The following is a 25,544-nucleotide window of genomic DNA, read 5'->3' on the forward strand; positions in this document are numbered from 1 at the left end:
TGTAAAGTGTTACCATTAATATTTTTGTGAAATGTACTTGCAATTTCTGCATGAAAACAGTTTCAAAGTAAATCCCACACTAAATTAATTTAAAGAGTTTATGTGTTGAAATCTGGAAGTGAACGTCACAATAGGCTACATTCAAAATATAATTACTTTCTTTCCTGTGATTTTAGGGTTTGAGTTGACGTGAACAAACTCTCCACAGATTCTGAGTTTTAATGCTCACTTTAATCCATTGATTAAGCAGAAGCTCTTTCAGTCTGTCATATTTACTCCGAGATGTATTTTTAAATGCATGTTTCTGAATAATCCTCTGACTCAAAACACATTATTCCACTGAAGATGACAGGCCAGAACTACTGCTGTGATCAGAACAGAGTCGATCAATAATAATCTCCACCCACAGCGCACACACACACACACACACACACACACACACACACACAAAAAGGATCAGCAAAAAGGGTTGCATTTTTCTACGGCTTGATTTTATTGGGATTAGACGTTTTAGAAAATCATTTGTAAAGATCTGTCCATTTACAAAGAATCCTGTTGTGATAAAAATGTTTGTCAGGCAGAATCCTGGAGAATGAATGTGGAAGATTGTAGACGTGTGCAACGTGAAAGTATTTATCAATATCATCTGTTCACAACTGCGGCGTAAACGCTCGGATGAGATCCGACAACGACACACAAACTCCAGACGTTCACAGTCTTTACATACACTACTGTACATTTACAAAAACAGCTTCCATTATCAAAGGCTAAAGAACTACTAAGACTTGAGTAAAAAAAGCTTTTAAGAAGAACAGAAAATGAGAATCACAGTCTGTAAACATTTTGCATCATTAGTCTGTTATAGAATTGTTTGTTCCTCACTCGATATGGAAGATAACGATTTCAAACATCATCCCGAAGGAACAAATCACTGTCTATTGTCAAATACTGTCCAGAGTTTTTCACTCTTCCATGTTCGAGTTAGTTTGATGGGATTGGGAGATTTCATACATGCACTACTGGTCACTTTAAGACTTTTAGTTCCAGTGAATGATTAATAAAGTACTGATTGATCATAAAGCTAAATAAAGAAAAATAGGCCTCTTCGTAAGCGTGTGTTAACGGGATTCGATCCGCTCCGTTTTACCCAGATCTCCCGGTTTAATGGTCGTGGAATCCAGGCATTGGGAACGGACGGGCGAAAGCCTCGACGCGTGAACGCAGATCAGCGATACGAGACGCCGTCTCTGCATCTTCCAGCAGGAAACTCTTGAAATCGGCCAGTTTTTCTGAAGAAAAAAAAAAAAAAGTTTTAACCTTTCCTTATCGACATTTTAGTCTTTTTCAAGGTTTTTTTATTTTAATTTTTTATCATTTTGCCTGTGTTAATGCTAACTGCATCAAATTTGGCACAGGTGTGTATTTTTATTGGAATTATACTATTTCACCTTAATTTCCTTTAAAAAATCTATTTTGCACTAGTAACACAAAATAGTTCCTCTCAGGACCTTTTGGACAAAAATGTCCCCTTTGAAACCCATTAAAACTGCAATTTTTATTCAGGGCCATTTAACAATAAAACGATGCAATCTTTGATAACAGGCTTTCATTCTGTTGGCAAGGCTTCAAAATTGTAATTTGTACTATTTTTTTACCAGATTGTGTCATATGTTCAGGTTTGGCCTATTAAGCAAATACTCACTTTATCCCCGTTTTCTGCTTCGGCATATTATAGAGCCAATTGGAGAAATTATGCAGCGATAATTGTGTGGGTGTGTTGGTGTGGATGTCAGAGCGTGGTTTGTATGTGTGTAATAAACATGTATGTGTGTGTGCTTGTAATATTTGAGAGAGAAAAACTCTACTGCAAATCACAAACCCAACCACTGTTTGTCCCAGTGAGTTTTGCTGCATCTAATGGGGAAAACGTGGAACAAACACAATCTCACTGAAAGCTCATTTTTTGAGATATCAACCTCAAATTGGGAACATAACTTAATTTGATTTATGGCTTTGATTTTCAAGCAGTTTTAGAGTTACAACATGTTTCTTAAAATATACATTTTATATAAAATAATGTTCATAAATCATTTTCATAAACTTAAACCTATATAACTCTTTTTCACTTATTACAATTCTTTTTTACTTCAACAATTATTGCCAAGGGTCTTCTTTAAAATGGGACCAAACTTAAAGGTATAGCGGAGGATTTTCTTTTTCCGGGTGGATCATCAAGACTATTGGTCCTCCTAAGTGTCAATCATTCTGGTGATATGTTTACGTAAGGCCGTCGTACGTGCTCGTGCACACGATTCACACGATGGCGTGCGCTCAAAACACAGGTTGGGCTTCCCACTGATGCCTCAGTCGCGAAGTTTCTACTTGACAGGTAAAGTTTGGCATGCTATTTGGAGAAATCCATTTAAAATCACTGCTAGTAAAAGTTAACGTAAGCTATGATTAGCTCGTGCACACGTTTAATAGGCGTTCCCTCTCGGGAGCAGGTAGAGTGTTGAGCATGTGCATTTTTTCAAAAAGTGGAGAGGGCGGTTCTTTTCTAAAATTCAGGAAAATCCTCCGTTATACCTTTAAGTCTGTGCTCTCAAGCTTCAAATTTTTAACATGGATTTTTTTCAAAAGTTTTTTGACATGGATATTATAACTTTTTTTGATTGATGCACAAGGGTTACTGTAAGAGAAAACTACAGAACAGTAAGCTGTTTTCCTGCATGTATTTTTTTCTTTTAATGTAGACACTGTAATGCTGTCAGGCAAACACTCAAACACTGTATGGTTTATTCATGTGGTTTCCAGTGAATTACTGGTTTACTCACTGGTCTTGCTCTTCACGTCCAGAGCGATCTTGATGCCCTGATCTATGAAATCCACAACCTGATGAAAGTCTGATTCCTTGAACTGGCGTGACGTGAGCGCAGGGGTTCCTGGGATATAAAAAATGAATTACAGCACTCAATTCCATACAACTATATCTTATGTGAATATTGGGATATTGCATAAAAAAACGTCAAGATGCGCATAAAATCTTAATGCGCGTTAAAAAACTCAAGCACTCAAGATCTATGTTTCCATACACCTATTTTTATTCTGAATTTGGGGATTTTGCATAAAAAAACGCCATAAAATCTTAACAATGTGCATAAAAAACTCATGCACTCAAATGCTGTTTCCATACACCTATTTTTATGTGAATTTTGGTATATCGCATAAAAAAAAACACTATATGGAAACAGCAAGAAGCACATAACATTTAAAATAAATCCCTTGATGTGGGACTTGTCCTCAGCGTCAGCTGTGATTGGATAACTGGAGTAACCAGTGGACCAATGGCGTCGCAGCGTCTCTAATGTTGGTTTGGTGTTTCTGAAACACCGGAGTGGAAGTGTGTGTTCGGAATGATTGGGTTTAACTCCCTCCAGAAGCGTCTCTCACACGAGTGTGTTCCCGAACACCAGCATCCAAACGCCAGAGAACATGACAGCGTTTACTGTGTTCGTCTGACGCTCGAGACTCTCGTTTATGATGGAGGGAGAAAGAGTAAGATTGCAGAAACTTGCAGTTTATTACTGATAGTGATGGTTTTGTTCTCTTGAACACATGGGATGGAAACGCTGCTTTATTCACACATGACTTTTGATATATTCCAAGTTAAATGCATAAATTTGAGTGGAAACACAGCTAGTGAGTGTGAGCTTTATTTGAGCATGTGTTGTGTTTCTCACCCAGTCGAAGGCCACCGGGCGTGAGCGCGCTCTTGTCTCCGGGACACGTGTTCTTGTTGGCCGTGATGGACACCAGTTCCAGAACTCGTTCTGCACGCGCTCCGTCCATTCCCTGAGGCCTCAGATCCACCAGAACCAGATGATTATCGGTTCCTCCTGAACATGCACAACACAAACACAAGACACTTAAAGCATTAGTTCACTTCAGAATTAACATTTCCTGATAATTTACTCTCCCACACGTCATCCAAGATGTTAATGTCTTTCTTTCTTCAGTGGAACAGAAATTAAGGTTTTTGAGGAAAACATTCCAGGATGTTCCTCCATATAGTGTCTTCAATGGGGTCCAACGGGTCGAAGGTCCAGATGTGAGTTTCAGTGCAGCTTCAAAGTCTCGACTCGATCCAGCCGAGGAATAAGAGTCTTATCTAGACAAACCAGCGGACATTTTATAACAAAATAAACATTTATATACTTTTATCCACGAATGCTGGTCTTGCACTAGCTGTGATGCGACACACATTACGTAATCACGCTGAAAGGTCAAGCGTGACGTAGGTGTAAGAACCGACCTAGTGTTTACAAAGCCAACGTGCAAAGACTAAGTCATTAAAAAAAATCAACTTTTCAATACCCATTTTACTTCCAATTGTTATACAGGAGACTTGATTTTCTCCCTGATGAACTGATTGAATTGTAAAATTGTCGCTATATGAAGGAGGATGACGTCATGAAAAGCCGCTTCAGAAGTTATTAGATTATTATACTATTTCTTTAGAATAACGTCACTGATGATTCTTTAACAATAAGAGCAGAGACATTAACGGACCCTTTTCACAGACTGTGATGATGCATTTCCACAGTTATTAACATCATAAATCTAGCAAGGTTTTTCATTTGTAAAAAAAGCAAAGTCCATTTATAGCACTATACTTTGTGTGATATCATCTTGGCATTAAATGACAGAAGACTAGTTAACGCTGCAGTGTGAGTGTAAATTTGACTCTAAATTTCTCTCTTTTGACCAACGTAATCAATATCTCTTTCTTTCTTTCTTTCTTTTTTCCTCTTTTGTAAAGTCATAGAAATGCTATCATGGATTTCTCTTTTGAAATTGTACTTGTAGTTGAAGTTCACCAAACCATGATGACGTCTGCTTCTGAGAACCTCGAAATGTTTAGTCCGTTGGTGCAAACTGAGTCAGTTTTGACGTCATGAGTTTAATGGCCGTTGGATCGTCGTCTCTCAATATTAAACCTGGTGAAAATGATCTGCAGCTGCTTTAGACACAGAACGGAAGCACAACAACATGTGTGGTGATATGGAGAGCGAACAGCTGCGTAGAGAATCTTACAGGCATTCAATTAGTTTTGCATGTGTCGGAAAAAACTACAGCTGATTCAAGGCTTGATTTCACACGTTCACTCAAAGTCCCCCTGTAATCAGTTAATGTAGTTTATGTGTCTATGTGGTGTTTTTAATGTGCTTTAAGACAAAGCATGTGTAAATTCATAAGTCGACAGCATTGCTGAGTATTTCCTCCTTAAAACTGCAGTGAACCAAAGACAGTCTCAAAAACACGCTTTGAAATCGCTGGTGTTTCTGACGTCACAAACTACCTTGTAACCAATCAGATCAACGTGTGATCGTCAACCAGTGGATCTCTGAGTGAGTGAGTGAGTGGAGGCGGGGCTCATTTGCATATTCAGAGAACCGCGCATACTAAATGAGGCAAGGGTGTCGAGTTACATTCAAGATATTTTAAGGCATTTTTCAAGGGAAAAAACGTTTAAATATGTCATTTTGGTGATAAAAGATGAGTTTTAAGGGATAAACTGATTGACTACAGAGGGACTTTAAGTGATCAATTTCACATTACTAATAAAAAACAACCTCATTTTAATATACAGTGGCCAAGAACCGAAGGTACGAAGACACCTATTGTATCTGTTAGTTTTCTTCTTCTTCATCCGCTATTGAGCACATATAACAGTATAGCAAAAAGATGTGAAATTTGACACCACTGTGCTCTGATTGGTCGGCTGGATCAGTGTGTTGTGATTGGTCGAGCGCTTCGAGTGTGTTTGGGAAATGTCCCGCCCCTTACCATAACCACCAGTTTAACACACTACTAACCAACTCACCCAGGCCCCGCCCCTTTATTCTGCATATGAATTATTATAATGAGGAATATTGTGACGTGTTCGTTCCCGGAAGAAACTCAAGACTACAATGGAGGCGTTTCAGGAGTTCAGAAACACTGACACTGATGTAGAGAAGAGCTGGAGCTTTTTCAACATGTTCTTTTGATCGGTGAGTCTTCCTACAGTCAGATAAACAAGTGATTTTCCGACCCTGAAAGAGAAGCTTGACTTCACAGTGTAAAAACCCACCGGAGACGAGTGTGAAGCCCTTCTTCAGCAGCGCGTCGGCCATGGCCTTGGAGTTCTTCAGAACCTGAGCGATGTACTCGCGAAACATGGGCGTCGTGGCCTGGAGAGAGAGCCATCAATTATCAAAACCCATAAATGAGTTCCCAAGTGCACCAGCCATTGTTCAGAAGAAGATGAGACGGAATAGCAGACGTGGAAGGATATTAATTCAGCTTATGAACAGCTAATACACTGCAAGCAGGGTTCGTAAAAACACTGTTAAGTGAAATTCAAGGACTTTTCAAGCACTACTTTTTTGGTTTTCAAGGACTACAATCAGAGATCTCACTTATCAGACAATATGTTTATTATCTTTCAAATTCTAAATAATGTAAATAGATAAACAAAAATAAACTAATAAAACAAAACGGTACAAATAAAGTGCAGCACAAGCAATGACTGTGTAACTTTAACCACTGAAAGGATACGATGACAAAGATATCGCTTTCCTTATTCAAACTGGTTTATTCTCATGAATATATGATTGACCCGAAGAATGAACGATGTATCATATACGTGTATCTATTATACAATATCACACTCATAGTCATGTGAAATTGCTTTATATCTATATCAGACGGGATGATTTTGTGTGAAAAGATTGTTTTATCGATAAAATTAAACACTACTTTCACATAAATTGTCTTTCAAATATTAAAGCGCTTTTCGAGCACCTCTTCATAAATATGGCTGTTTTCAAGGGTTTTCCAGGACTTACATTTCAAAACGTCAAATTCAAGCACTTTAAGCACTTGTGCAAGTGAAATATAGAATATAGAGTAAATATATGGTACCTGTTTGAGAGCCACGGCGACGCCAGCGATGGCATGATTGTGTGGGCCACCCTGAAGCGAAGGGAACACAGAGAAGTTGACCTTCTCCTCCAGGTTGTACATGACCTCTTTACCCTTCTTATCCACCGAGCGCACGCCCTTACGGTAGAAAATAAGCCCCGCCCTGGGGGAGGAGCCACACGTGAGGGGGAGGAGCCACATGAGAGGAGGAGCCACACGAGAGGGGGAAGGGCCACATGAGAGGAGGAGCCACACGAGAGGAGAAGCCACACAAGAGGGGAGGAGCCACATGAGAGGAGGAGCCACATGAGAGGAGGAGCCACACGGGAGGGGGAGGAGCCACACGAGAGGAGGAGCCACATGGGAGGGGGAGGAGCCACATGAGAGGAGGAGACACAGTTAATGATGAAGATCAGAATAACACTATACTGTAGTATGTAGTGTATACACAGTATGTTATGTACGCATGCAACATCCAGATTATCTACTACATTTTGCGCACACTGCATGAGATACTGTATCCCACAATGCAATGTGCTCAACTTTGACCATTCTCATTTGATCAGACTGTTAAATGTGACAATAAAAGTGTTACACTATTTAAAATTTAGAAATAAGTCTTTTCTACTCACAAAGGCTGCATTTATTTGATAAAAAATACAGTAAAAATAGTGAAATATTATTCCAGTGTAAATCATCTGTTTTCTATGTGAATATACAGTAAAGTGTAATTTATTCCTGTGATCAAAGCTGAATGTTCAGCATCATTACTCCAGTCTTCAGTGTCACATGATCCTTCAGAAATCACTCTAATATGATGATTTGATGCTCAGGAAACATTTATGATTATTATCAATGTTGAAAAGTTTTATATTTTTGTGGAAACTGTGATACATTTTATTTTTCAGGATGCTTTGATGAATAGAAAGTTCTAAAGAACAGCATTTATATGAAATAGAATCTTTTTAAATATTATAAATGTCTTTCCTGTAACTTTAGATCAGGGATGGGCAACTTCGGTCCTGGAGGGCCACTGTCCTGCAGAGTTTAGCTCCAACCCTACTCAAACACACCTGAACAAGCTAATCAGCTTGTTAGGATAATTAGAAAGCTACAGGCAGGTGAGTTTTATCAGGGTTGGAGCTAAACCCTGCAGGACAGTGGCCCTCCAGGACTGAAGTTGCCCATCCCTGCTTTAGATCAATTTAATGCATCCTTGATGAATAACAGACTTCATTTATTTATTTATTCCTGAATTCTAATGCACTAATTTGCATAAAACAGTATAAGAGTGTCGCGTTCTGCACAAGGTCAGTGATGTCACATGCGTCTCATTCGATCTCACCTGGATCCGCGCAGTGACTTGTGAGTGGTCGAGGTCACGAGGTCGGCGTGTTCGAAGGGCGAGGGAACGGCTCTCCCGGCCACCAGTCCACTGATGTGAGCCATATCTGCCAGCAGGTACGCGTTCAGCTCACTGCACAGCTGTGAGTGTGTGTGTGTGTGAGGGAGAGAGAGAGAGAGAGAGAGAGCGAGAGCGAGAGCGAGAGAGGACAAAAGATTATTTTTTAACGTGTGAAAATTTCGGACACGAATTTCGGACTCAGTGTGCAAGGACCTTAAGACTAAGACTAAGACTGACACTAAGACTGACACTAAGACTGACACTAAGACTGACACTAAGACTAAGACTGACACTACGACTGACACTACGACTGACACTACGACTGACACTAAGACTGACACTAAGACTGACACTAAGACTGACACTAAGACTGACACTAAGACTGACACTAAGACTGACACTAAGACTGACACTAAGACTGACACTAAGACTGACACTACGACTGACACTAAGACTGACACTACGACTAAGACTGACACTAAGACTAAGACTAAGACTGAAACTAAGACTGACACTAATGCTTTCTGTACACCTAAAGACTTTGAAAAGATTTAGAAAAGACTTTATAAGATTATCAGCTCACATCTAAAAACTTGGGGTTCACAGTTTTTAGTCTCAGACTAAAGATTTTACAAACATTGAATCTTGTAGTGACACTATTTACAAGACTACAACTAGATTATTTTAGCTTTTTATTCCCACCAAATTCCTCCTATCATGCTCAGCAGTGATTTAACAAAAATGGAGGAGAAGCAGCTAAAGTTAGATATCAACATGTATCACATTATGTTGCATGATCAAAAATATTTCTGAAGGTAGGCCTACAGTGGTGGTATATAAGATAAGATCTCTCCTTCACACATTTGGGGTGAAGGAGTCTATCGCTAAAGGAGCTGCTCAGTGCAGTGATGGTGTTCTGCAGGGGGTGGGAGTCACTGTCCAAATTATGTGATTATCATCATTAAATAATAATTAAAATAATAATAATATTAACAATAAATTATCATTATTATTAAATTATATAAAGGCAACCATACAGTCATGTGAAAAAAATAGGACACCACGAAAGCCTGTCTATTTTTCAACATATGGACATGTAATAACAATTTGAACAATACTGAAGAACCCAGTGATTTAACTAAACTATTTAAAAATAAGGAAGGCCTTTTTAAGACTCTGTGAAATGTAATTTTAAAAGAATGCATTTTTTGAGGAGGAATAAATTAGGACAAATAATAAATTTGAGGGTACATAACCCCCATATATTTCCCCCACACTGCTTATGAGTGTGGAAAAGGATTTAAAAAGATATCAAAGGACTTTGACATCAGCCATTCCACAATTTTACCTCACTGAAGCAATTTCAACAACATCACTAGTTATTAGGGGTCCTAATTTTATCCTCCATTAAAATAGGCATTTTTATGCATTTTTTAGTTTGATGAGTAAAAATATGTTAATTTATATTGTTTAATTACAATAAATCACTTTCTTTTCCAGGAATGAAAAAAAAAATCAAATTAGACATTGTTATGTGAACATTTCTTAGTAAAGAGTTGACTATTTAATGGGATGACCTAACTTTTTCACATGACTGTATATGGGGGTTATGAATCTATATCATTATATGATGAGAACAATAGTTTGAACTAAATATCTTGAAAGGGTATAATTTTAAATGCTGTGTTGAAATTATGAACAAGTGTTTCACAGTGAATATTCGAGGGTACATAATACAAGAAAAGATACCTACTATAGAATACAGAGAATGGACAATACTCACAGCAAGGGTAGCGAATTTATTGGTTGTTGATTGTTTTACGTCACTATGACTACGCTAAGACTTGCGATAATATCAAACATGTTTGATATGAAAGACTAGAGAAAGACGGGCATAAATCGGGTCGCCGACTGCAGATTATCACCTCACATTTAACGATCGAGACGACGGGAGCGCGCCGAGACTCCAGTAAGATTCCTAAAAAATGCCGGTCTTTAGTCTGGGACTGTGAAAATCCTTTGGTGTACGCCCGGCATAAGACTGACACTAAGACTGACACTAAGACTGACACTAAGACTGAATCAAGACTGAATCAAGACTGAATCAAGACTGAATCAAGACTGACACTACGACTGACACTACGACTGACACTACGACTAAGACTGACACTAAGACTAAGACTAAGACTGAAACTAAGACTGACACTACTACGACTGACACTACGACTGACACTACGACTGACACTACGACTGACACTACGACTGACACTACGACTGACACTAAGACTGACACTACGACTGACACTACGACTGACACTACGACTGACACTACGACTGACACTACGACTGACACTACGACTGACACTACGACTGACACTACGACTGACACTACGACTGACACTACGACTGACACTACGACTGACACTAACACTAAGACTGACACTAACACTAAGACTGACACTACGACTGACACTACGACTGACACTACGACTGACACTACGACTGACACTACGACTGACACTACGACTGACACTACGACTGACACTACGACTGACACTACGACTGACACTACGACTGACACTACGACTGACACTACGACTGACACTACGACTGACACTACGACTGACACTACGACTGACACTACGACTGACACTACGACTGACACTACGACTGACACTACGACTGACACTACGACTGACACTACGACTGACACTAAGACTGACACTACGACTGACACTACGACTGACACTACGACTGACACGACACTAAGACTGACACTACGACTGACACTACGACTGACACTACGACTGACACTACGACTGACACTACGACTGACACTACGACTGACACTACGACTGACACTACGACTGACACTACGACTGACACTACGACTGACACTACGACTGACACTACGACTGACACTACGACTGACACGACACTAAGACTGACTGACACTAAGACTGACTGACACTAAGACTGACTGACACTAAGACTGACTGACACTAAGACTGACTGACACTAAGACTGACTGACACTAAGACTGACACTAACTCTCTGAGCATCAACACATGCTTTCAGGGGTAAAAATAATCTCCAGCTGATTATACACTGATAACTTTATACACAGATACACCCTGTCCTGATATGTGTGTGTGTGAGAGAGAGAGTGTGAGTGAGTGAGTGAGTGTGTGTGTGTGTGCGTGCGTGTGTGTGTGTGTGAGAGTGAGTGTGAGTGAGTGAGTGAGTGTGTGTGTGTGCGTGAGAGTGAGAGTGAGTGTGAGTGTGAGTGTGTGTGTGTGTGTGTGTGTGTGTGTGAGTGAGTGTGTAAATAAACTGAAAGGGAAAGAGATGTTTTTCATCTTGTGTAAGTGTGTTTGCACTGTTTGCATAGTTTTAATTGCATGCAGTAATGCTTAACACACTTATGGATGATTTCAATACTTAAAATATAAACTTATAAACTACAAAAATGATTCTGAGTTCATATCTCCCGATTCTGACGGACGGATGGAGACACACACACACATACACACACACACACACACCTTCTTGATGCGGCTGTAGTCGATGAGGCGAGCGTAAGCGCTGGTTCCGGCGATGATGAGTTTGGGTCGGAAGAGTCGAGCCGTCAGTTCCATCTGATCATAATCAATCAGACCCGATTCAGGCTAAGAGAGAGAGAGAGATGAGAGAGAGACACTATGAGAGAGTAACACTATGAAAAAAAAAAAAAAGAGAGAAAGAGAGAGAGAGACAGTGAGAGAGAGAGAGAGAGAGAGAGAGAGAGAGAGAGAGACACTGTGAGAGAGAGAGAGAGAGAGAGAGAGAGACACTGTGAGAGAATGACACTGTGAAAAAGAGAGAGAGAGAGAGAGACACTGAGAGAGAGAGAGAGAGAGAGAGAGACACTGAGACACTGTGAGAGAGAGAGAGAGAGAGACACTGTGAGAGAGAGAAACACTGTGAGAGAGAGAGAGAGAGAGACACTGAGAGACAGTAAAGTGTTTACAACAGTATATTTTCTGCATTCAGAAGCCGCTGAACAGACACAGTCTCAACACGTGTTTATGACATCCAGGTTTATGATCCATATATGATTGCCATATGTTTACACTCATCTCTGACTGACAGCAGAACACTTCCTGAATCAATGAAATAAGCATTTACTGTAAAGCTGCTTTGAAAAATGTGCTAATAATTATTTAAATTATAAGTGTAAAAAAATAATTAAAAAACAAATAAAAATATTTTATTAGTTTACTTACTGTACATGTCATGTGACTATTAACCAACATGACAGAACAATGAACATGCAAATATGTCGTTAAATTATTGAAATATTAACCGATTTTACAGCAATATCATCATTAGACGTATTTATATTATAAATATGATCAAACTTTTTTCACTCTCTCGCTCTCACTTACTCTTATTCTCTCAAATTCAAATTCAAATTCAAAATGAGCTTTATTAGCATGACTGTGTAACACAATGTTGCCAAAGCATCAACATATTATATATAAATAATAAAACAAATAAAACATATATGTATAGATCATGTCATATGTAGCATAGTAAATATAAATAAATAGATAAATAAACACAATCTATCCTAATAAATGAATAAATACAGTGGGTCTCTCTAGAGAATTAGCTGACTCTGGCGTTGTGAATAGCTAACACATATTTAGCCGCGAGTGCAGCTGTACTATCATCTTCTCCCAGTAAGAAGAACATTTTCTCAGTGTCACTCAGTTCAAAGAATGATGGAATCAAGATTTCAAATCTGGGCAGAAAGGTTTCTCTTATACTGGAGTATTTAGAGCAGAAGAGCAGAAAGTGTTCCTCATCCTCGATGTGCTGTAGATCACAGTGTCTACAGATCCTCTGCTCTCTCTCTGTCCACACACACACACTCACACACACTCACACACACACACTCATCCTCGATGTGCTGTAGATCACAGTGTCTACAGATCCTCTGCTCTCTCTCTGTCCACACACTCACACACACACACACACACTCATCCTCGATGTGCTGTAGGTCACAGTGTCTACAGATCCTCTGCTCTCTCTCTGTCCATGTTAGTCTATGTCTTCCTCTCTCTATCTCCAGATCATGGTCACTTAATCTGTATTTGGAGAGGATTAGTCTTTCTTTAAAATGTTTAATAAATAGATAACTGGCCAATTTAGTGGTTCTATTGAGGGTCGAGTAACATTGGAGTTTATTCTGGAGGGCAAAATGTGCTTTTAGTGCTTCATCATGGGTGTCTTTTAGATGTTTGTGGATTTGGTTAATGATAGGTTTGGGGTTGATGGGGAGTATAGTCTGATGGACGAGTTGGAGAGCGAGTGTGTTCAGAGGATGAGGTTCTGCTGAGGTTTCATTGGCGAGGAGGGCTTTATATTGCACTGACTCTGGATCAGACTGATGGAGATGATGCCAGAACTGAACACATCTCTTCTGGATCTCGATGTTCAGCGGGTACAGGCCCAGCTCAGCCCTGCAGGCGGCAGTGGACGTGTTTCTGTGAACCCCGAGAATATTTTCACTCTCACTCTCTCAAACTTCTGTCCGTCTCAAGTCTCTGAGATCAGGACAACAGATAATCTCTCTCTGTCGGTCACTCCATCACGCTGAAGTGTGTGTGTGTGTGTTTGAGGGTTGTCTGTCGATTTCTTATTATCTCTACCATAGAGGGGACTGACCACTCATCCATCACACACACACACACACACACACGCACACGCACACACGCACACGCACACACACAATCTTAACGAGTGTTCTGTACAAACATGATAATTTAGGGGATTAACGCCTGTATTTCAATGAGGTACTCACTCACTCACTCACTCACTCACTCACTCACTCACTCACTCACTCACTCACTCACTCACTCACTCACTCACTCACTCACTCACTCACTCCTTAAACTTCACAGTGTGACGCTCGCTCGCTCGCTCGCTCGCTCGCTCGCTCGCTCACTCACTCACTCACTCACTCACTCACTCACTCACTCACTCACTCACTCACTCACTCACTCACTCACTCACTCACTCACTCACTCACTCACTCACTCACTCACTCACTCACTCACTCACTCACTCACTCACTCACTCACTCACTCACTCACTCACTCACTCACTCACTCACTCACTCACTCACTCACTCACTCCTGAACCTTCACAGTGTGGAACTTACGTTGAGTTTGTAGGGCATCGACTCGAAGTAGATGGAAGTGGCCGAGATCCGCTTGACGTCAGACATGTATCCGTGAGTGAGACTGAGACACACAGAGAATGTATTACACTCTAGTGGGCGAGAGAGGTAGTGAATGAGAGAGAGAGAGAGTGAGTGACGTTCACTCACTGTCCCCCGTCGGGCAGGTCGAGGCCCATGATCCTGTCGTGAGGGTTCAGGACGGCTGTATAAGCGGCGAAGTTCGCAGGAGAGCCGGAGTACGGCTGAACGTTTACACCCCACAGCGACGGGTCGAGATCGAACGCCTCCAGCGCCCTCTTCTGGCAGAGCAGCTCGATCTGATCCACCACCTCCGCGCCGCCGTAATACCTGCACACACACACACACACACACACACACACACACACACACACACACACACAAGTTAACCCAAACCGCACCAGACGAATGTGATCCAATCAACCTGACCAACTCATCAGTCTCAAAACCAGCTAAAATATATAAATACAAGTAAATAAAAATGATACAAATATAAAATAAATTGATATAAAAACAAATGAAAAATTAATGGATGAATATATAAATAAAAATAAATTAAATTAGAAATAAAAATGTTAAATAAATAAAAATAATAAAACTATAAATTAATGAAAAATAAATTCATATAAAAAAAAATGAAAATGAATGTACAAATAAATACAAATAAATCCATCACTATAAAATACAAATAAAAATAAATAAATAAATAAAATAAATTAAACAAAGTAAAAAAAAAATTATAAAAATAAAGATAAAAAAATAAAAATGATAAAATGCACAAAGTAATAAAACATACAAAAAAATAAATAACTTAAAAATTAAGATAAATAGATACATTTAGATAAATTAGAAAAATTAAATAAATAGATACATAAATTAGATTAAAAAAATACCACAAAAATAAACAGACCTTTTTCCTGGGTATCCTTCAGAGTACTTGTTGTTGAGACACGAACCCTGAGCCTCGAGAGCCGCTCGACTGCAGAAGTTCTGTCAACACACACACACACACACGATTTGTGCCTGTTCCTCACATGAAGCATCACGACTGAACGAGACTGCAATGGTGTGAATGACACACACACACACACACACACACACACACATGTCTGGTGCACTATCTTTGTGAGGACTCTCCATAGACGTAATGGTTTTTATACTGTACAAACTGTATATTCTATCCCCTTACACTGCCCCTATCCCTAAACCTACCCATCACACACACACACTGCCCCTATCCCTAAACCTACCCATCACAGGAAACATTCTGCATTTTTACATTTTCAAAAAAACTAATTCTGTATGATTTATAAGCTTTTGTACCCATGGGGACCTCAATTTAGGTCCCCACGGTGACACGAGTCCCCAAAGTCCCCACCGGTGTAGAAAAACATGTCCACACACACACACACACACACACACACACACACACACACACACACACACACACACACACACACACACACACACACACACACACACACACACACACACACACACACACACACACACACACACACACACACACACACACACACAAACCCTACTCATCACAAAAAACTTTTTTTCTGCAGTTTTACATTTTCAAAAAAACTCATTCTGTATGATTTATAAGCTTGTTTCCTCAATTTAGGTCCACAGTGACACGTGACCCCATGAGTGTGTGTGCACATTCAGGTTCAAGTCCCCACCGGGATAGAAAAACATACACACACACACACACACACACACACCTCTGAGGCGATGAGCTCGAGTCCCCGGCACTGCCTGTCCTTCTCCTTCATCAGAAGCTCCCACATCTGCGGGTCGTCCTGAGCCAGACTCTCCTGACCCGTCCACTGCCGCTCGTCATCGGCCCACGCCACCGGCGCTGAGTGCTGGGATCTGACGCCGGGAACACATCGGACCACCGGCTGCACACACACACACACACGATCATACTCAGCTCAGACACACACAGCTCTCGTCCTCAGGAACTACAAACAAATGAATCTGCACTAAACAAACATACAGCAGCGAGCCTGTAACTCACGAGAGACGAGCGTTATTATGAACGGATTACACACACACGTCCTTTATTAGTCACACAACATAACAATAATTACATGTGCAGAGGAAGAACTGCTCAGAGAGAAACATCACGCATATGAAGATTAATATTGGACTCACTGAACATCAAATGTGGGATTAACAAATATATATTATATTATATATTCAAATTTATATTATACGTGTTTTAATTAAATTATACACACACACACATACATTAATAATATAATTTATAATGATTTTTATTAATTATAATAATTTAATAATACAATTATATATTTAATAATTATTGTTTTATTTATTGCTTTATTTAAATCATATTTTACATTATAATATATTACAAATAATTATAAAATATTAAAATTTTTATCATTTTTTTCCAACATTTATAATATTTTATATAAATTGTATATATATATATATATATATATATATATATATATATATATATATATATATATATATATATATATATATATATATATATATATATATATATATATATATATATATATATATACATATATATATATACACACATATATATATATTAGTAAGTCTGTATGTATAATTTATATAAAATATAATAAATGTAGGGAAAGCAAATGATAAAAATATAAATATATAATTATGATTATAACATGATATATACACATACATATGATTTTACATAAGATCAGTATGATTCATAATGGACCCATAATATAAATATATCTTTATAAACCACAGAACTGATGCCTGAAAGAATGTAAATATAATATTGATTATGAACTTGAGTTTTCTTAAGGTGAAAAAAATCACGACTGACAAAAACACAAAATATGAAGAGCGACAGGCTGGAATATACGCTAAATGATGGGAAACTGGGATACAGGCGGAATCAGAGCTGAATTAAATGAATTCTACAGTTCTAGCGTGTGTGTGTGTGTGTGTGTGTGTGTGTGTGTGTGTGTGTGTGTGTGTGTGTGTGTGTGTGTGTGTGTGTGTGTGTGTGTGTGTGTGTGTGTGTGTGTGTGTGTGTGTGTGTGTGTGTGTGTGTGTGTGTGTGGAGCCGTTAGTGAGATACAATAATCAGCATGACGCTTTAATTCTGCTCCAATCAGCAACTCTCAACTGAAACTTTACAGCCAAGTGAAAATTCAGCATAACTGCTTATCTAATCATTCACAAGCACACTCACACACACACACACACACATGCTTCTCAGCAGATTAAGAGTTTCTGGGTGTCGTTTGACTCGTTTCTTGATAAATGTCAACTGTTCTTACTTTCTGAACTCACGGATCCTCCGTCTCTGCATTCAAGAACCAAAAAAGCACCAAATTACCGTGTTTTTGTAAATACACCATGCTAGTGCCATAGTATTTTTTGAAGTACATGGGAATACCACGTAAATCTGGAAGTGGAATGACGTGCCGTCAAAAGCTGGAGAAACGATTATATCTGTATACTGTATCAGTGTATCAGCGTCAGTCATTATAATCTGAACACACATCTGTATACTGTATCAGTGTATCAGCGTCAGTCATTATAATCTGAACACACATCTGTATACTGTATCAGTGTAGACAGTGTCAGTCATTATAATCTGAACACACATCTGTATACTGTATCAGTGTATCAGCGTCAGTCATTATAATCTGAACACACATCTGTATACTGTATCAGTGTAGACAGCGTCAGTCATTATAATCTGAACACACATCTGTATACTGTATCAGCATCAGTCATTATAATCTGAACACACATCTGTATACTGTATCAGTGTAGACAGCGTCAGTCATTATAATCTGAACACACATCTGTATACTGTATCAGTGTATCAGCGTCAGTCATTATAATCTGAACACACATCTGTATACTGTATCAGTGTAGACAGTGTCAGTCATTATAATCTGAACACACATCTGTATACTGTATCAGTGTATCAGCGTCAGTCATTATAATCTGAACACACATCTGTATACTGTATCAGTGTATCAGCGTCAGTCATTATAATCTGAACACACATCTGTATACTGTATCAGTGTAGACAGCGTCAGTCATTATAATCTGAACACACATCTGTATACTGTATCAGTGTAGACAGTGTCAGTCATTATAATCTGAACACACATCTGTATACTGTATCAGTGTATCAGCGTCAGTCATTATAATCTGAACACACATCTGTATACTGTATCAGTGTAGACAGTGTCAGTCATTATAATCTGAACACACATCTGTATACTGTATCAGTGTATCAGCGTCAGTCATTATAATCTGAACACACATCTGTATACTGTATCAGTGTAGACAGCGTCAGTCATTATAATCTGAACACACATCTGTATACTGTATCAGTGTATCAGCGTCAGTCATAATCTGAACACACATCTGTATACTGTATCAGTGTAGACAGCGTCAGTCATTATAATCTGAACACACATCTGTATACTGTATCAGTGTATCAGCGTCAGTCATTATAATCTGAACACACATCTGTATACTGTATCAGTGTAGACAGCGTCAGTCATTATAATCTGAACACACATCTGTATACTGTATCAGTGTAGACAGTGTCAGTCATTATAATCTGAACACACATCTGTATACTGTATCAGTGTATCAGCATCAGTCATTATAATCTGAACACACATCTGTATACTGTATCAGTGTATCAGCATCAGTCATTATAATCTGAACACACATCTGTATACTGTATCAGTGTATCAGCATCAGTCATTATAATCTGAACACACATCTGTATACTGTATCAGCATCAGTCATTATAATCTGAACACACATCTGTATACTGTATCAGTGTATCAGCGTCAGTCATTATAATCTGAACACACATCTGTATACTGTATCAGTGTAGACAGTGTCAGTCATTATAATCTGAACACACATCTGTATACTGTATCAGTGTAGACAGTGTCAGTCATTATAATCTGAACACACATCTGTATACTGTATCAGTGTAGACAGTGTCAGTCATTATAATCTGAACACACATCTGTATACTGTATCAGTGTAGACAGTGTCAGTCATTATAATCTGAACACACATCTGTATACTGTATCAGTGTAGACAGTGTCAGTCATTATAATCTGAACACACATCTGTATACTGTATCAGTGTAGACAGCATCAGTCATTATAATCTGAACACACATCTGTATACTGTATCAGTGTAGACAGTGTCAGTCATTATAATCTGAACACACATCTGTATACTGTATCAGTGTAGACAGTGTCAGTCATTATAATCTGAACACACATCTGTATACTGTATCAGTGTCAGTCATTATAATCTGAACACACATCTGTATACTGTATCAGTGTATCAGTGTCAGTCATTATAATCTGAACACACATCTGTATACTGTATCAGTGTAGACAGCATCAGTCATTATAATCTGAACACACATCTGTATACTGTATCAGTGTAGACAGTGTCAGTCATTATAATCTGAACACACATCTGTATACTGTATCAGTGTCAGTCATTATAATCTGAACACACATCTGTATACTGTATCAGTGTATCAGTGTCAGTCATTATAATCTGAACACACATCTGTATACTGTATCAGTGTATCAGTGTCAGTCATTATAATCTGAACACACATCTGTATACTGTATCAGTGTATCAGCGTCAGTCATTATAATCTGAACACACATCTGTATACTGTATCAGTGTATCAGTGTCAGTCATTATAATCTGAACACACATCTGTATACTGTATCAGTGTATCAGTGTCAGTCATTATAATCTGAACACACATCTGTATACTGTATCAGTGTATCAGTGTCAGTCATTATAATCTGAACACACATCTGTATACTGTATCAGTGTATCAGTGTCAGTCATTATAATCTGAACACACATCTGTATACTGTATCAGTGTATCAGTGTCAGTCATTATAATCTGAACACACATCTGTATACTGTATCAGTGTATCAGCGTCAGTCATTATAATCTGAACACACATCTGTATACTGTATCAGTGTATCAGCGTCAGTCATTATAATCTGAACACACACCTGTATACTGTATCAGTGTATCAGAGTCAGTCATTATAATCTGAACACACATCTGTATACTGTATCAGTGTCAGTCATTATAATCTGAACACACATCTGTATACTGTATCAGTGTATCAGTGTCAGTCATTATAATCTGAACACACACCTGTATACTGTATCAGTGTAGACAGTGTCAGTCATTATAATCTGAACACACATCTGTATACTGTATCAGTGTCAGTCATTATAATCTGAACACACATCTGTATACTGTATCAGTGTATCAGTGTCAGTCATTATAATCTGAACACACATCTGTATACTGTATCAGTGTATCAGTGTCAGTCATTATAATCTGAACACACATCTGTATACTGTATCAGTGTATCAGCGTCAGTCATTATAATCTGAACACACATCTGTATACTGTATCAGTGTATCAGTGTCAGTCATTATAATCTGAACACACACCTGTATACTGTATCAGTGTATCAGAGTCAGTCATTATAATCTGAACACACATCTGTATACTGTATCAGTGTCAGTCATTATAATCTGAACACACATCTGTATACTGTATCAGTGTATCAGTGTCAGTCATTATAATCTGAACACACATCTGTATACTGTATCAGTGTATCAGTGTCAGTCATTATAATCTGAACACACATCTGTATACTGTATCAGTGTATCAGCATCAGTCATTATAATCTGAACACACATCTGTATACTGTATCAGTGTAGACAGTGTCAGTCATTATAATCTGAACACACATCTGTATACTGTATCAGTGTAGACAGCATCAGTCATTATAATCTGAACACACATCTGTATACTGTATCAGTGTATCAGCGTCAATCATTATAATCTGAACACACATCTGTATACTGTATCAGCATCAGTCATTATAATCTGAACACACATCTGTATACTGAATCAGTGTATCAGCGTCAGTCATTATAATCTGAACACACATCTGTATACTGAATCAGTGTATCAGCGTCAGTCATTATAATCTGAACACACATCTGTATACTGTATCAGTGTAGACAGCGTCAGTCATTATAATCTGAACACACATCTGTATACTGTATCAGTGTATCAGCGTCAATCATTATAATCTGAACACACATCTGTATACTGTATCAGTGTATCAGTGTAAGTCATTATAATCTGAACACACATCTGTATACTGTATCAGTGTAGACAGCGTCAGTCATTATAATCTGAACACACATCTGTATACTGAATCAGTGTATCAGCGTCAGTCATTATAATCTGAACACACATCTGTATACTGTATCAGCGTCAGTCATTATAATCTGAACACACATCTGTATACTGAATCAGTGTATCAGCGTCAGTCATTATAATCTGAACACACATCTGTATACTGAATCAGTGTATCAGCGTCAGTCATTATAATCTGAACACACATCTGTATACTGTATCAGTGTATCAGCGTCAGTCATTATAATCTGAACACACATCTGTATACTGAATCAGTGTATCAGCGTCAGTCATTATAATCTGAACACACATCTGTATACTGTATCAGTGTAGACAGCGTCAGTCATTATAATCTGAACACACATCTGTATACTGTATCAGTGTATCAGCGTCAATCATTATAATCTGAACACACATCTGTATACTGTATCAGTGTATCAGTGTAAGTCATTATAATCTGAACACACATCTGTATACTGTATCAGTGTAGACAGCGTCAGTCATTATAATCTGAACACACATCTGTATACTGTATCAGTGTATCAGCGTCAGTCATTATAATCTGAACACACATCTGTATACTGTATCAGTGTAGACAGTGTCAGTCATTATAATCTGAACACACATCTGTATACTGTATCAGTGTAGACAGTGTCAGTCATTATAATCTAAACACACATCTGTATACTGTATCAGTGTATCAGCGTCAGTCATTATAATCTGAACACACATCTGTATACTGAATCAGTGTATCAGCGTCAGTCATTATAATCTGAACACACATCTGTATACTGTATCAGTGTAGACAGCGTCAATCATTATAATCTGAACACACATCTGTATACTGTATCAGTGTATCAGTGTAAGTCATTATAATCTGAACACACATCTGTATACTGTATCAGTGTAGACAGCGTCAGTCATTATAATCTGAACACACATCTGTATACTGTATCAGTGTATCAGAGTCAGTCATTATAATCTGAACACACATCTGTATACTGTATCAGTGTAGACAGCGTCAGTCATTATAATCTGAACACACATCTGTATACTGTATCAGTGTATCAGCGTCAGTCATTATAATCTGAACACACATCTGTATACTGTATCAGTGTATCAGCGTCAGTCATTATAATCTGAACACACATCTGTATACTGTATCAGTGTAGACAGTGTCAGTCATTATAATCTGAACACACATCTGTATACTGTATCAGTGTCAGTCATTATAATCTGAACACACATCTGTATACTGTATCAGTGTATCAGCGTCAGTCATTATAATCTGAACACACATCTGTATACTGTATCAGTGTAGACAGCGTCAGTCATTATAATCTGAACACACATCTGTATACTGTATCAGTGTATCAGTGTAAGTCATTATAATCTGAACACACATCTGTATACTGTATCAGTGTAGACAGCGTCAGTCATTATAATCTGAACACACATCTGTATACTGTATCAGTGTATCAGCGTCAGTCATTATAATCTGAACACACATCTGTATACTGTATCAGTGTATCAGTGTAAGTCATTATAATCTGAACACACATCTGTATACTGTATCAGTGTATCAGTGTAAGTCATTATAATCTGAACACACATCTGTATACTGTATCAGTGTCAGTCATTATAATCTGAACACACATCTGTATACTGTATCAGTGTCAGTCATTATAATCTGAACACACATCTGTATACTGTATCAGTGTATCAGCATCAGTCATTATAATCTGAACACACATCTGTATACTGAATCAGTGTATCAGCATCAGTCATTATAATCTGAACACACATCTGTATACTGTATCAGTGTATCAGCATCAGTCATTATAATGGCTTCTGTTTGCTTCTGACGTGACGCTCATGTCCAGTGAAGGAAAATGTCAGCCGTTAAGAGACTGAACGTCAATGGGCGGAGCCTATGGTGTTATGATGTATAACTATTGGTCAATGTCTTGCTCTGGAGGCGGGCAAATGTATTTGCCCATGTGATGTTCATTTTTAATGTTATTGTTATCAGCCTGATAAGAAAATTTGGCCGATATATTAAAGCTGAAAAATAATGGATTATTTCCTTCAGCTGAGACACTTCAGATGTGCACGGTTCAACATGATGGTTTTAATTGCTTGAAATATGATTAGAATCACTTCAAAAAAAGAAAATACAGTGAAGAGTAACGTGCAGCGCACGTCTGTCATATCGGCTACATAATATTATTATGAGAACATTATAATTCTGTGTTTGGGACATGAATTTTATTGGTGAGACTTGATTTTGTAATCAGGCTCTATAAAAAAAAATGATATACAAATTTTGGATTTAGATTTATCAGCCAATATATCGGTTTTCGTTTTTTCAAAAATAAAGAATTATCGGTTATCGTTATCAGCCAAAATGTTCATATCGGTGGATCCCTAGACACGTCCAATCTATTCTCTTCATAGCTCCTCCCAACACCTCTGAATCATCTGAACTTTATTTATTATTTAAGGATCATTATCATTATTTAAGGTACATTATTGCTGACGCTGGAGTAGCACTGATGAACCAAAAGCTTCATAATTAACACTAATAAAGCAAATAAAGGCCGTCGCCTCGTCACAGCAGGATCTGATGAATCGCTGCGCTTCAAACCGGTTATTAAAAAACTATTATCTCAGTGACGGCAGAGATCGGTTTAAGAGACGGACTGGAGCATTACAGCGGGTCGAACACTCTTCATCATCATCATCATCATCATCATCACACATCTGTACTGAAGATAAAGTTCAAACTTCTGCTGCTTTTAATGTTTGTGTTTCCCATCAGCCGTTCTGACTCAACATACAGATTTTAATTGAAATATGTCTAGTTATTGCAAACATGCAGAACTACATGCAGTTGTATTTTTAGACTCAATTTCCTCTGAACACACACACACACACACACACACACACACACACACACACACACACACACACACTTCCTTCTGAGGGACACGATGCTTCAATTCATTCATTTAATTATTTGCCTGTTTTTATATTTACTAACTTACATCATTAAATTAATTAGTTGATAGTGATTGTTCTTCCTGTCGTTCAAGTTTCAGAGAATGAAATTTTTTTTTAACTAAGTTTATTTGCTTATTTATTTATTCACTTATTTAAATATTTATTTATTTACTTGTTTAATCACTTATTTAACTATTATTTTATTTATTCACTTATTTAATATAGCTTATAATCATGAATGCACGTGGATTGTTCTAAGTGTTAATATAAGTAAATCATTAATAAGTAAATAAATAAATAATTTAAAACAATGAATCAATTAATAAATAATTCAATACGTAAATAACTAAGTGCATAATTAATTTAGTAAGTAAATAAATACCTAAATATTAAGCAATTAATTGAATACATTAATAAATAAGCACATAATTAAATAAACAAAAAAACAAATAAATAAGTAAATATAAAAATAAGTAATTAAGTGAATAAGTTAACAATTAATTAAATCTGTAAACAAATAAGATCATTAAACAGTTAAATAAGTTAAGATCAATCTTTTGTTGGTTTTGAGGTGGTTTATTTGTTCCCATCAGCCCCTCTGATTGACATGCATATTTAAATATGCAGTATGT

The 25,544-nt window shown here is 37.9% G+C and overlaps 1 protein-coding gene across 1 annotated transcript in view; it reads right to left on the reverse strand.

Moving 5' to 3' along the window:
- Positions 1-1,141: 1,141 nt before the first annotated feature.
- Positions 1,142-25,544, reverse strand: part of shmt2 (serine hydroxymethyltransferase 2 (mitochondrial)) — a 31,492-nt gene continuing 7,089 nt past the window's right edge. The window contains exons 2-12 of the mRNA XM_079883521.1: positions 16,352-16,531; positions 15,529-15,608; positions 14,748-14,948; positions 14,580-14,661; positions 11,917-12,039; positions 8,312-8,451; positions 6,967-7,129; positions 6,134-6,233; positions 3,741-3,896; positions 2,835-2,942; positions 1,142-1,289 (exon numbers count right to left, since the gene is read on the reverse strand). Coding sequence (XP_079739647.1) covers positions 1,162-1,289; positions 2,835-2,942; positions 3,741-3,896; positions 6,134-6,233; positions 6,967-7,129; positions 8,312-8,451; positions 11,917-12,039; positions 14,580-14,661; positions 14,748-14,948; positions 15,529-15,608; positions 16,352-16,531 — 1,461 coding nt within the window. The 3' untranslated portion in view covers positions 1,142-1,161. The remainder of the gene's footprint in view (positions 1,290-2,834; positions 2,943-3,740; positions 3,897-6,133; positions 6,234-6,966; positions 7,130-8,311; positions 8,452-11,916; positions 12,040-14,579; positions 14,662-14,747; positions 14,949-15,528; positions 15,609-16,351; positions 16,532-25,544) is intronic.

Source organism: Squalius cephalus, assembly GCF_949319135.1.
Source record: "Squalius cephalus genome assembly, chromosome: 10".
NCBI classification, from domain to species: Eukaryota; Metazoa; Chordata; class Actinopteri; order Cypriniformes; family Leuciscidae; genus Squalius; species Squalius cephalus.